Here is a 15077-nt window from a genome sequence, read left to right on the forward strand (position 1 = left end):
GATGTGTAAAGGAGGGAGATGTCAACAACATGTCCTAGGTTAGTTACTTTGCTAAATTAAATGGATGGTGGGTTTCACTTACTGAAATGTGGAATACTGAAAGAGGCCTAGAGTTGGGAACGAAGAGTATGTGTTCAGGTTTGAACTTGTTGAGTGTGGTATGCGACTGATAGAGTCAAGTAACTGTTGAGTAGGTAGTTGAATAGATGTAGCTGAAATTCAAAGGAGTATTCTATGTGAAAGTTATACATTTGGTAACTGGAGGAATGAGCACAGGATTGTGATTCCATAATTCAGCAATGTTACAGGAGTAATATTGATTTCGAAGACATTTCTTTCCTGTGGAAAATATATGTTCTGCAGATTCTGTAGTCTGATTCCAAGGATTTAGATCATCTTCATCCCAGTGTCTGTTAATTCTGACTCCTTCCATCTACTCTTTCATTACTGCTTACAGAGTTGGAGGGGAAAAAATCCAAATTCTAAAACTTTCATATTGAACTATATTTGTAAATTTTGTCTTCAAAATGAAAATCTTATCTGTGGCCTAAGTAAAAGACAATTTCCAAGTCATAACTGACTAATTTAAAATGTTTACTATTTTGGATTGGAGCTGCTAAGTTTATGTTTACCTTTGCATTTTCTGTTAAAGGGATAACTTATAAAGCAAATGAATAAACTTACAGACAGACACACACACACACACACACACACACACACACACACACACACAAAATAACCAAAAAAAAAAAAAAAAAAAAAACCCCCCCTGAAAATTCCTTTAAAAGTGCTTTAAAAGCCCTTTAAAAAAAAAAAAAAAAAAAAAAAAAAAAAAAGCCTCGCTGAGAAGTTCCTGTAAAGTGCATTTAGAAGGCTTTGTTTATGTGATACAATAATGTGAGCGGGGTCCAAGCCTCTTAGACTGATGATTTGACAGGCTATTTGCAAATCAATTTGATCTGCTCTTTAAACAAATCTCATTCAGGTAATGCCTGTTTAGCATAGTTCCCGGAAATGTATCTGTAGTGGATTTTCTGTTACATGATGTTGTTATTCTTAATTTTTTTTATTTCTGCACATGTAATTTTCAATATCAGTTAACCCTCATTATGATGAACTTTAAACTTTTTAATTGACTTCTGAAAAAAAGGAAAGATTACTTACCTAATGTTCAGACTATGTAGAAGAGAGAATGAGTATCTATTGAATTCATGCTCTGTTCCAGATTCTTTGCCATCTATCATGAATAAATTGATACAACAATCATCATAGCCACCTAGTACATCTTGTTACCTCCATTTTGCCAACAAAACAGAAGCCTAGAGATATCTAAAAACTTTCCAAAGCTGTTTGCCTAGTAAATGGTGTCATTGGGATTTGAACCAGCATTTGAGTGATTGAAAAACCTTTTCCTACCCCACTAAGCCATTCTTATTCTATTATGGTTTTAGTTTAAGTATTCATATTTTATCATTGTTTGAAATTGGGAGTCCAGATATGGCTTATATTTAACTTTCTGGCAAGGAAAATTACCTTACTAAATATGCCTATTAACCTTACTCTCTCAGAAAATACTTTAAAATTTGACTTACTTAAAAAATATCATACAGATTTTTCATTAATTCCTATAGGCCTTTCCCACAATTACCCTGGAAAAAAGGATGGTGTTTTTTTGTTTTTTTGTTTTTTAATTTTTTTTTTAATTTTTTTAACGTTTTTATTTATTTTTGAGACAGAGAGAGACAGAGCATGAATGGAGGAGGGGCAGAGAGAGAGGGAGACACAGAATCGGAAGCAGGCTCCAGGCTCTGAGCCATCAGCCCAGAGCCTGACACGGGGCTCGAACTCACAGACTGTGAGATCGTGACCTGAGCCAAAGTCGGACGCTTAACCGACTGAGCCACCCAGGCGCCCCTGGTGTTTTTTTTTTTTAATTGAGGTATAGTCGACATATAACATTAGTTTCAGGTGTACAACATAATGATTCGATATCTGTATACATTGCAGAGTGATCACCACAATAAGTCTTGTTTATATCCATCACCATAGTTACAGAATTTTTTTTCTTACAATGACAATGTTTAAGATCTACTGTCTTAGCAACTTTCAAATATGCAGTACAGTATTATTAACTGTTATTGTCACCATGCTGTACATGACATCCTCATGACTTATTTATTTTATAACTGGGAGTTTGTACCTTTTGCTCCCTTCACTCATTTCACCTACCTCTGTATCTGTGAGCGTGTGTGTGTGTGTGTGTGTGTGTGTGTGTGTGTGTTTTAAAGATTTCACATAGAAGTGGTATCATATGGTGTTTGTCTTCCTCTGTCTGATTTATTTCACCTAACTTGCCCTCAGGGTCCAAGATTGGTCTTAATATAGTGTTTACTATTTATTCACTGATATGCACAGGCCTATAGATATACATGCCATCTAATTAAATGGAGAATGTTCTGACCTTTCCTTGGTAATGTTTTTTGACAGAAGGAGAACTCGAAGCAGAGTGGTTGCAAGATGTGGGTTTATCAACCTTGATCTCGGGTAATGAAGAGGAGGATGGCAAAGCCTTGCTCTCTACGCTGACTCGAACCCAAGCAGCTGCAGTGAAAAAGAGATACAATACTTACACTCAAACCATGAGAAAAAAGAACAAGCAATCTGTTAGGGATGTCAGAGACATCTTTGGAGTCAGCGAATCTCCTGTAAGTAATGAACTTGGCTCAAAAGTTTTGCTTTGATTTAGGGGCGATGGGGAGAATGTGAAAAAAATATTAGAAAAAGTTGGCCATTCTCTTTTAGAGAAAACTAAAGCAGACAGAAGAGTGCAAATTTTACAACTTTGAAACTTAAGCGATCATTCCTTCTCCTACAGCAGCCTCCCTCAACACTTTTTTATTCCTTCTTGGTTGAGTTGGAGAATATCTTACTTGGTAATGGAGCAAATCTTTATAGATGGGATACACAGAGCCTTTACTTAAATCTAACACTGAATGGAAATTCTGTGGACAGGCAAAGGACCCCCAGAGAAGTGGGCCCAAAGTATTCTAAGCAAGTTCGGGTAGTTAATTTTAAATGGAGGTTGGAGTGGGAGAGTGGGTAGGGTAGCCTTTATGTTCAAATTAAAATGGTAAAAAGTGAAAGATGCCAACATTAATTAAGTGGGCAAGAGAGTGATTCAAAAAACCATAAGGGAAGCATCACATGTTTTCTGAGAAATGGCTGGTTGAAATTCCAGCTTATCCTTAGCAATTCCATGGCCACAAATTTTACTTCTGATGGTGTTAGTCATGTTCTCCTATTGCTAGGATGGTTTTGCTGCTAGCTCTGCCTTACCACTCATTTATTTATTCACTCATTGCATCACTGAAATCAATAACTGCATTATTGATGCAACAAATACTTACCAGATACATTCTCTGTGCAAGACCCTATATTAGGCTCTATGCAAATAGGATTCTCAAATTTTGGGGATAATTAGTCTGTAGAAAAAAGAAACTGGATATTCTTCTGCAGTTGCAGAGAGTTGCCTGGGGCAAGTTAGTTAATCACTCTGATTTACATTTCTTACCTGTTTAATTGTAATATCAATAATGACATAAATTAAAACTTCAAGGATATTTGGGTAGGTGGCTTGGTTGAAGGCACCCTCCACTTTGAGTTACTTTAGGTTATCTGTAAGTCCAGTCTTCTCTTATATATATTCATCACACTGGGTAGTTGCCAGGGTAGCTCACATTTCCAGGTTAACCTTTGCATTTGTGTTAATAATGCCCTAGAATAGCAGTGTCCTTAAGAACTTTCTAGTGATGGAAATAAATGATCTAATTCTGTGCTGTCCAATATGGGTAGCTAGAGTGTGTCCAATGTGTAGCTAGTGTAAGGAACTGAAATTTTAATTTTGTTTAATCTTAATTAATTTAAATCTAAATCATCACATATGGCTTGCAGCTAATGTACTGAGCAGTACAGTTCTAGAATCTTCTGTTGTACATAATTATATACCTGAGGCAGTGCATTTTGAGTTCTATGCTGATCGAACTTTCAATCTAGCTGAAACCCGTACCTTTTTGGAAGTGAGATTTTCTGTAGCTGTAGTTGAATCAAGGTAACACCCACAACTTGAAGCAAGGGCTTCAGCCATGTGAGTCCTGGCCAAGGTGCCTATGAAAGAAAAGGTTTACCCTGCTGGTTTAAATTCCCTGAGTCATTTCACATATATGTCCCAGATCGTCTTCAGAGAATCCTAACAACTTGACCTACATGCTTCCTTTCTTATTTCTATTTCCAACTACTTCAGGCTAAGATTTTTGCTCTTCCCTAGCAAATTGCAAAACAGTTAACTATCTATAGCTTCTCCGAATCCTGCAGGTACTGAAGAAAATGCATTCAGTGTGTCTTTAGGTTTCCAAAAACTTTGGACTCCTAGATGCATAGAAACAGTGGTCTTCCCACAGACCCTAAAGGGAAGTATAAAGTGGGCACTTACACATTGGGGCTTTAAGTACAAAACGAAACGAAAGATCTGTTACTTCTCCATAACATGCAGGTGCAGGAAACCGGTGTTTAACTCCAGCAAAGGCAGAGAAAGGACCATATTTGTGGTAAATAAAGGGAATGCTCCCCCGGGGCTCTTCCCCCTGCCCACCTTCCTCTTCTCCCTTCCAGTCTTGCTGCTGAAGCCCCAGTTCTGAAGTGAATAGAGAATGGGTGTGCAACAGGGAGAGTGGTTGAAAAGAAATCCATATATTCTAGGGAGTAGAGGTCTTTGTGCTGTCCATAGAAGTGCAGCACCTGGAAGTCAGTGAAAGCCTGGCATTACAAAATTCAGATTGTTCTTCATAAAAAATACATAAATCTAGCGTTTTAAAAAAATATGGTAAGTTTACAGGTCTATCAGGCCTAATAAACATCTTCACAGACTTTCTTCCTAAAAAAAAAAAAAATCAGCATCTGCTTCTGTAAGTAGACTTGGAAGTTTCTTAGAAAAGTACCTAAACTTTTAAAATTTCCTATCTGAATTTGACAGCATAAATACCAATTCATCCCTCCCTCCTTCTCTTGCCCAAAGTATCTGTCAGCCCTGGTCTGTCTCTCTCAATGTCTCCCCCTCCTTCATTTCCCCTGTCTCTATATGACTCTCTCTGTCTCCCCCCCCACCACCACCACATATCCTCTCCTACGCTGTTTCTTTCTTTGTCATCATTTACGTACATTAATAGAAAATCACCTAAAGTTTCCATTTCATTTTCTTAATGAAGATTTAACATCATAAGTTTCATAAGGTAATTTTGCATTAATCTTAGGCATGTGAATCTGACCCCGTGTACTTACCTAGTGAAGATATAAATTCAGTAATTTAAAAGATAGATATGTAGATTACACTCCTCTTTTCTTAATGTATTTTGCACACTGAATCCCATGCTCAGAATAATTTGCCTCCAGAATTTTGGAGCTACTCGTTCATTATCTTCTCTCGTGTACTGTTGGTCTATGGGAAGCACAGTATCTCCACCAATGAGGAATGAGTTCCTTTATATACAAATGTGGAAGTTTTTTGAACTTTATGTTTATTGTTGGAACCTTGCAATTTCACCAGTTTTACCTTTTGAAAACATTCATCCTAGTCACCGCTAAAAGAGCTCTTTCAATATGAGAGCTCATTCATTCTTCAGGTTCTGCATATTGCCTTCTAATATTTAAAACCAGTATTTATTCCCTTCCTTCTGTCACTTATCTCCTTCTGGAACTCCCGTTAGATGATTGTTGCATTGTTTGGATTGAACCTCAGTATCTTTTAAATGTTCTCTTGTTATTCCGGGCTTGGTTTGTGTGTATCTGTGGCTGTCCTTTCCACTTCATTTTTTTATATCCGTAACTTACTGTAATACCATAATACCATCGTATATTCATGGTGGTATCAATACTTCTGCCTTTCATTAATTAAAAAAAAATTAACAGCCATATTGTTAATTTGCTGAGGCATCTCCTTTCCCCTGACTTCCTCTTTATTTTAGTGATCTGTTCTTGTTTCTTGGCTGCAATAGCCCTAAACCTTAAATTCCAAGGTGGTCTTCTTTTCCTTGAATTACTATTTTCTTCAGGGTCATCTGCTTATGTTTGGCATCATTACATTACTATTGTTCAGTTGATTTTGGATATTTGGGTGTTAATTCCTATTAATGCAGGGCTAGGTTGATTGAATGATTGATTGATTGATGAGTACAGGTAATGACTGTATATTTCCTATGCAGTTACGTAGACTTATTTTCTCCCTAAAACTCTCCTAGTGGATAGCAGTCTGGACCTGTGTGAGTGGTGAAATGTGTCAGTCAGCTGTCACACTTCACTTTAAAGACACACAAATATAGTATCAATGCAAAAGTAATGATAATATTAAAAAAATATAATTTTTTTTTTTTTTTTTTTTTTTTTTTTTTTTTTTTTTTGCTTTTCAGGCAAGCTTAACTTGTTTTTTTATACTCCTGTGTTCTTTCAGAAGGCCCCAATGAAGGGCAATTTAACTTTCTGTCCAGGAGCACTATACCAGGACACCCCCCCCACCCAAGGCAAGTGGTCATGTTGTCAACAAGAGGACACTTGTTGGGTTTTATCCTGGAATCACATTTAGCTACTGCCCGCTGTTCAGTGTTAGAGGGAGGGAAGCTCTCCTGGCTGCTTTTTTCAGAAAAACATTCTTCGGTCACTTTGGCCATTGGCCTCTGAATTGGGGATGCCTTACTGCTCTCTTTATTCTCAATGTTGATTATGTGTTTTTTTTTCTAGATGAGCGTTTATCTTCTATATGTTTTTCTCTTGTAACTTTTTTCAGGCCAAGGTTTCCCTCTACCCTTATCAAGCCATTTTTGCTTGCTTTTTATCTTCCAGGAACATCCAACAATTTCTGTTCTGCTAATGGAAATGTTTAGTGGTTTCTAGATCTCCTCTTTGAAAAAGGTATCTCTTTTGATACTATGAATGATTTGTAGGGGGAGGAGAAAGCAGTATGTTCATTTTGCTATCTTGACCCTTGAAGAATCTGTGCTGATTCTTCAGTAATATTCCTTCCAAAAAATGTGTTTTTCCTTATTATAAAAATAGTACATAATCTTTACTGGAAACTTAGGAAATATGAACAAGCAAGGTAAAAAATGACTATTTCTATGGGCCCAAATAAAATTTTATGATTTAATTAAATATCCAATAAATAAAGTTTTCAGTGGAATTCTAACAGTAAAGGAATAAAATATTTAACCCCTGTGTTAGTAGAGCTATTATGCACTGAATCACAAATACTAAATCAGCCTCTGGATGTGACAGGATCTGCAGTACTGTTCATCATGAGCAGAATTCTGGGACCCAAATACATTTGTCTCCAATATTTAGAAGATGTGAATCAAACGTTCCTTTCAGTAACATATTTAATTGAGTAAAATAGTCAACCTAATTTATTTCCAATTTCATAATTGATAAACAACTAGTCAGAGGTGGGACTGACATAATTGTGTAAATATAGTCATGCACACTGTTTTTAAAAACTTGATTATATCACCTGTATATACATTTTACTACATGTAACAGAAAACCCAAGAAATCATGAGTTGTACAAATACGGGTGTATTTTTCTCTCTTTAAGAAGAAGGTAAGGTAGGTGTTCCTTTGCAGTAGCATGGATCCATCTTCCTCCTGTCTTTCTATTTTGTCATTCATATGCAACCTTCATCCTTTTGCTTACAAGTTGGCTGGGCTACTTCTAGCACTATATCCATGGTCCTGGAACTTGTACCATCTTACTCTGTCTCCCCGACCTTAGTGTCCTGGAAATCTTACTCTGTAGAATTCCAATTACCTTTCATTGCCCAGAAATGTTTTATGATCATCCTTAGCTTCAAAAGAGCCTAAGAAATTGACCTTTTTTAGTTGGACACAAAAGTCCCTAGAAAAGAAAAAAAAAATCAGGATCCTGTTAAGGAAGGCAGGTGACTGGATTTGGAGTAAACAGCTGACAATATACTCCACAGAGACCAGAGTGTCTGTCATTGTGCCCCGAATGTAGTGGGCTCTCAGTGTTGGCTGATGGATGGCTACATGCGGTGATCAGTGCACAGCAGGCAAATCTATGGATGTCCCCACACGTCTGTGTGAATGGACACAGGTCATGCAGAGCTCATGACTGAATGCACAATGACACTGGGGAGAAGATACCTGAATAAAAATGCACTTTCATTTTTCTCAATAGCCAGATGATTTTTGTTGTATCCCAGCTCCTCTTTTGGAACTGATCCTGGATGAAGAAGTGATATCAGCAATTCCCTGCAGAAATGGTCAACTGGTAAGATAAAGCAAGGGGACTTGAAAGTAAGGAGGTTAGAAAAAGTAATTATTTCAAGGCAGTCGGGAGAACTTGAGCAAAATGCCTACTTGCCTTGTCACAAAGAAGGAAACAAAGACTCTTAAATTCAGGAATGAATAATTAAATAGTTAAATCCACAAATAACTCCGTGGCCTGTCTGCACCTCGAGTAACAAAACCACAGCTGCAGTTCCAGCCCCAGCCAGAAGTCAAAATGTCAGCTAAACTTTGGTTCTTTTTGCTGAACATGTAGTGGAAGACCTTCTGCTACTCTCCATGTATCTGTCAATATTAATTTAGTTCTCTACATATGAAATACTTGACATTTCAGTTATTTTCTACAGGTAGATATTTTGTTGGGGGACAGCACCGTAGCATCTTCAATGTGTAACAGGAGGTGGGGAAAGTGCACTGTCTAGCACAGGAGGTAAACACCTTTCATTGGAGCCCACCTTGTCTATCTTAGTACAAAGTTTCAAAAAGGGCTAACCTGAGCTCATCATTGCCAATGAAGTGATCTCAGTGGAAGGCCTGCGTGTGTGTGTGTGTGTGTGTGTGTGTGTGTGTGTGTGTGTGATGAATGCCATGCCATCATCTGTACCATTTGGCCTAAGGCCTAGGTCCTCTTACTGAAGTGAGGTGCCCAGAGTAGGAGACGTAGAAAGACATGGAGTTATTGACATCTGCCTCCACTTGGACTCATGGCAGCAGAAATTTATGGTGAGAGACTCCTCTGGTATGACTCATGTTTCCTTCTCTTTAGCTCTACTTTTTTTTTTCCTTCCTAGTAGAGGAAGAAGGATTCTTTTGCTGTTTTAAGAATGACCCTTGTACCATTTTTGATCTGATGAATAATGATGCTGATGATGATCTTTAGTTTCTGTACAGTTTATTTTCATTTTATACATACTTTATGTAGGACATTCTGTCTGGATCTCGAAAAATTGTCCTAATACAGGCTAGCCCTTTGTTGCTTGCAAATGCTGCTTAAGGGTTTGGATGTGGCCCGATGTTCTGGCTGCTCCTCTGTTGCCTGAGGGTAGGTCAAGTTCTGGAGGAGGAATGTGGTTAGCTGGAGCTGGGAGCAATCCAGTAGATTTTGTCTCTAATTGTTTTTCCCTCCAATTTCATTATATTTCTCATAGAAGTGTTAACTCCGTTTAGTCAGAAGTCTTTACTTTTTCTGTTGAGCTGGCAGCAAGTGTCCTCAGGTTTTAGATTGTTCCTGAATTACAGGGAGTCTTACATACCTTACTTCCAACCAGGACACTTGATCTGAGTTGTGATTCCTCTCTGTCTGCCCCTGACTCCTCAGACCACCAGAGGAGGGGCATGTCGAATAGACACTAGTGTTTTCAAATGATGGATTTCTGTGAGGTTTCACCCTAGCTGACTCTGTCTTCTCTTTTAATCGCCTCCTCTTTACCCTGTAGGTAAGGGAGGGATTCCCACCCTAGGGTTATAGGAGTGGCTTGACACCTGACAACGGACAGAGAAGGTCAACAGCAATTTATTATCACGTGTTCTCACAGCTTGGGTTAGGAGGACACCAGACACCACACAGAGCTACATGTGGGGTGCACTTGGGAACAGAGTGAATAACCAAGGGTTGTAGCAAGCAGGCCGTGTAGTATCAAGAGAGCACGGCTCCCCTTGGTTCCCATGGGAGGATGTGATTGGCTTGTTTGAATAATTCCACAGGCTGACGGGGAACTGAAAGCCACTACTGAAGGATAAGCAGGAATTGTGTCTGGCCTCCTGGATAAGGAGCATTGTTCTGCTAGGGGACCTTATATAAGGGAGTAGAGTGGGATGGAGGCTTGTAGTTAGACCATTTATGGCCCTTCTGCTTTTACCAGATGTAAGGCAGCACGTAAGAGAGGCTTATTTGAAGTCTTACTTGCCACACTTAACACACCATCCTAACCATGGACTCCCGTGATTGTCTAGGCTTATTTTGTTTCTTTTCCCTTTTTTCACTATTTTTTTTTATTTCAATTCCTGGAAGGTCTTATCACCTTTTAAAGGTGAATCAAGGGGCAACTGTGGTGCCGAACAATCTAAGAAATCTAGCAGTAAGACGGAAGAGGATATTAAAGTTTTATTCCAGGCCCTGCTCTGAACTACTGAGCAGTTTATAGAATGGGAAAGGGAGTACCATTCTTTCTCCCAGGAGGATGGTGAGGGCTAACATAGCAGAATGACTACAGAGAACAGTAAAAATATTAATTTGCATAATCATACATATTACAAAATGTTACAGCTTCTTAGCAGATTGTACCTTTTATCCTTTGAGCGAATCTGGCAAGAAATCTCTCCGGATACTAAATTTTCATACCTAAAAACTTAAATCCTACATTGAGGAGGGCACCTGTTGGAATGGGCCCTGGGTGTTATATGGAAACCGATTTGACAATAAGTTATATTCACTATAAAATAAATAAATAAACAAACAAACATTAAAAAAAGAATTAAAAAAATAAAAACTTAAATCCCAAATTGGTGAGTATCAAAGTGCTAGGCCCTAAATTAATTTTTCAGAAATTTTTAAATATTAATGTTTGCTTTTTCATATAGTGCTAACGTTGAGAAATTTGATTTCTCTCTACATCTTATTTTGTATCCTTTCATTTTTGCATTTCTGGAAGCCTTTTGCATTTATCTTTTTTTGATGTTTTGTTTTTATTTTTGAGAGAGAGCATGTACATGTATGCACGCAAGTGGGGGTAGAGAAGAAGGGGGACAGAGGATCTGTGCGGACAGCAGAGAACACTTTGCGGGGCTCAGACTCATGAATCCTGAGATCATGGCCTGTCAACTGATTGAGCCACCCAGGTGCCCCTTAAATTTATCTTTAGTGTTAGAGACCTGAGCTGCCATAAGGGTATGAAATCTTTTTTTTTTTTTTTTAATTATGATCAGCACTCAGCTTTTTGTTTCTGAAAAACATTACTTTTCTTTCAGTTATGACCATTCTCTTCCCAGAATTTCTTTAATTATTTCATCATTTCCATTTTCTCTATTCTTCCTTTTATTGCCTCTATATTAAACTTCTATATTTCTTAAATTGTCTGTTATATTTCCTTGTCTTTTTTTTCTGTTCTGTATGCTAGTAGATTTTGTCTATGTCATTTTGTAAATCCCTGATTCTCCTTTTAGCCATGAGTGGTTATAATTTAGCCTCCATTGATTTTTTCATTCAGTAGTCATACTGCTAATTGACAAGAACTCCTTCTTTTTCACTCACTTCCTTTATTTTTATAGTTACTCCTGACTTATGGTTGTACTATTTTCTCAAATATTTCTGAAATTAATTCATTTTAAGCCTCTTCCCTTTTCTCAATTCTTTTTCACAGAATGTTTATCACTGTACCTTTTTAGAATGTTTTTTTTTTTTTTCCACGAGTGACTTTTTCCTAACATTGATTTTCTCCGGTGCCTGATGGTTCTTAGTGATTGATTTATATTTATTAATGGACTAGATTGACTAATTAATTACTTAGGATATGTCATTGCTGTATGATTTCTCTGCCATGATATAGATATTTTCCCAAAGGACTCTTTATTGAATAAGAAGGGTGATTTCGGGTACTGTGTAAGTGAGTAAGGTATGTGAATGTTGTGTGAATGGAAGTTAGTTTCACTGTATATATGGGTGAGTATGCATGCTCATGTGTGCACGCGTGTGCGCACACACACACACACACACACACATGCGAGCATACACCAAAGGGAGAAGTGGTAAATGATTTCATTTCTTGCTATCCAAGACAAAACTGATGTTTCCCATTATTCTCCCTTCCATGTCTTTCATGGTGGCCCAGAGTAACCTGATACTGAGGTCTGTTTTAGTTCTGATCCCGGACTACTACCCATGGCAGGTGGTTCACTGCACCCAGAATGCTTTTAGCTGCTGCCTGCTGTTCAGTGTAAAGGGAGCTTTTGGGAGGTCTGTCTGGCCTCTCCATTGACAAAACATTTTACGATAAATTATTGCAGCTGTTCCGCTAGGGCCCCATCCTACCCTTTCTAATTTTCACACTGAGGTTACTTGGTTGTCTGTTTGCTTTTTGTAGATTTATCTTTTCTTTGCCAGCAGTGTTGTTTTATGCTATTCTTAGGCTAAAATCTGTGCAATTATGAAATATGTTATTTATGTTTTATTCCCCAGGAATTTCTAACAATTTCTCACCTGTTATTAGTACACCTTGTTGGTTTCCAGTGCCATTTGGAGCTGGTCTTACAATCCCGTTCTCTAATTCTGAGTGATTGGGAGTGGTGTGCCCTCAGTCCTCTGTCCTGACCTGGCTTCTTGTATTGCCTCATTAGCATTGTTTTCACTTCAAAACAGATGTATGTTTTTCTTATGAATATAATGTGTACACTTTGGGGGAAAATTAGAAAATATGGAAAAGCAAGATGAAAAATAACAGTTTCTGAAGTTTCATGTAGAAGTTTATGATTTCACTATTATCCAGTGTGTTTAATTTGGCACAATGTTGCTTCAATCATAGAATAGAATAATTGCATCTTATTTGGGGGAATGCCATTATATCACAAGTGCTGCTAAAAATCTTAGAGCATATGCACAAAGCCTATAATGCCATCGATCACAATTGGAATAGTCTCCAAATATACTTGCTGCATAATGAAAATCAGAGCTTTTACAATATTCAGTGAATGGGAATGAAATGTTTGGTTCAGTCACGTGTGTTTGTGAGACCATCAATCTACTGTATTTCCAGTTTCTTAATTGAAAAAAAAACTGACTACTTTTGCTGATTTATAAGTCATTACCAAAAGTCATAAAGTCTGATTTTAAAGTAGCATAGTTTTATCAGGAAGCTGCATGACTTAGACAATTAGAGATGTATTGTCCTTATAAAATAAGAAGTCTGAGGCTGGTGTGGCTGGTATCCCTAGCCTGGATCTACCGACTTTTTCATCTTTCCACTCTGCTCCACGTAGCATATGGGCTTATATTTAATGCTTATAGGCTTATATTTAATGCCTGGGCATCACAGGCATCATGTCCATGTTCTGGAAGAAGCATCAGCCAGCAGATTCTATCCACTTAAACAAGAAAATACTAGCCTTCCTGGATGCTCTACCAAGTAGGATTTTACTTGTATCTCATTGGTCATAACCATCACATGATCACACTTTAGTCTTTTTAGTTTAGATGTAGCATCTTGGAATAGATCATGATATTCGTAAGTTAAGAAGGAAATAAAAGTGGATTTTGGCAGGTAATTAACAGTGTCTGCTCTTGAGACCAACTTCTGCTATAGTACACAGTATTTATGAGGATCAGTATAATTGTGGATGAATTGGCAAATGCCCTTGACATTGCACAGGTCAGTCATTAACTCTGTATATCACCACATGGCTGTCCATTTATAGAGTTTGTGTAATGAATAATTGAATAAACAGTCATGTTGGGACAGATATGCCTGAATAAAAATGGCTTTCGTTTCTCTCATTAGCCAGGTGATACCTGTGACAATCATACTGCTCAGTTGGATGGTCCCCAGGAGGAAAAAGAGCTGCCAGGAGTTATGAAAACAAGTGATTCCTTGGTAAGTTATAGCAGGAAAGTTGGGAGTAGGGATGAATGAAGAGGCCATTTTTTTTTCCCCAAGACAATCAGGCAAAACTTCAAAACAGTGCACCGTAATTAAGATGACTGGACAGCCACAGCTGTCAACATACCTATCTACCTTTAATCAATTTATAGGAAAACATTCAGCAGTAAACAAACCCAAGTTTAATAGTTAAGCTCACAAATAATTGCATGCTCTATAAAAATAGATAAATACCCAGAAAACCAATGACGGTAGGCCGTTTCTGGGGCAGATTTAGTTTCTTTGTTTTTTCTTTTATTTAAAGAAATTCTCATAAGTGCTAGTTCCATCGAGTCATAGGTCCATCTGTTGGAGGAGAAGCAGGTGTCCTCAGGTTTTCTATTGTTTTCCCAGTGCAGGGTGAATACCAGGCACCTTTCTTCTGACCATACTTGTAACCCCAGGTATCCAGTGCCTTTTTCCCTTCTCCCTCTCCCTACTTTTACCCATCCCCACTTCTTCTCCCAGCTGACCCAGAGGAGGGAAAAGTCAGGCAAGCCTCACAAGAAGGGTCAAGCTTATATCCATTTACAACCAGGAAAGTTTACTTTATTCACGGTTCAGCCCAGAGCCTTTTCTCACATGTTTCTATGTACACTCCTTCAAGCAGTCTTTTCTCTCCTTTGGTGGAGGTTGTGTAGTGTTTTCTTTCTTGTTTTTCCATGCTCATGTTCCCTGTCCTGGCTTCCTCCCAGATTAGCAAAAGGCAGAATGGGGAATCCCAATAGGTTCCCTCCTCCCTGCTGAGATGGTGCAGGGGAGTCTTTGTTTGAATGTGCATGTATTGAGCCCACCTGTGGTTACTCACACCTTTGGTTGTCCTCTCTCCTAATTTGGACATGATGGTAGTTGTCTTTTTCAAAATGTTCTCCATTTGCTTTCTTCATTAGTGCAGTTTTGATGGAGAGGGAGTTGGACTGTAGAAAGGAATTTGTGTTATTTCTGGAACATCTCTGTCCAATCACCCCTCATATGAATGTTGCTGGGAATCTTTTTTCCTATTTTTTAGTTATGTTTTGTTCACTCTATTAGGTTTTAGGAAAGAGAGTTTGGATCATCTGACTTAACTTTCCCATTTAATCCCAGAATATAACCCCGGTT

At 38.0% G+C, this 15077-nt stretch overlaps 1 protein-coding gene and 1 long non-coding RNA gene across 8 annotated transcripts in view; both read left to right on the plus strand.

Annotated features, from left to right (window-relative positions):
- The window catches only part of LOC125914812 (uncharacterized), a 292117-nt gene that overhangs the window by 142895 nt on the left and 134145 nt on the right, over positions 1-15077 (plus strand). The window lies entirely within an intron of this gene.
- ARHGAP28 (Rho GTPase activating protein 28) overlaps positions 1-15077 on the plus strand; it is a 190291-nt gene that overhangs the window by 110174 nt on the left and 65040 nt on the right. For 6 of the 7 annotated variants that reach the window (XM_049620405.1, XM_049620404.1, XM_049620410.1 and 3 more), the window contains 2 exons: positions 2488-2705; positions 13839-13931. In XM_049620405.1, coding sequence (XP_049476362.1) covers positions 2488-2705; positions 13839-13931 — 311 coding nt within the window. The remainder of the gene's footprint in view (positions 1-2487; positions 2706-13838; positions 13932-15077) is intronic. The other variant, XM_049620406.1, reaches the window with a different exon arrangement.

The sequence above is a fragment of the Panthera uncia genome (genome assembly GCF_023721935.1).
Source record: "Panthera uncia isolate 11264 chromosome D3 unlocalized genomic scaffold, Puncia_PCG_1.0 HiC_scaffold_8, whole genome shotgun sequence".
Lineage (NCBI taxonomy): Eukaryota > Metazoa > Chordata > Mammalia > Carnivora > Felidae > Panthera > Panthera uncia.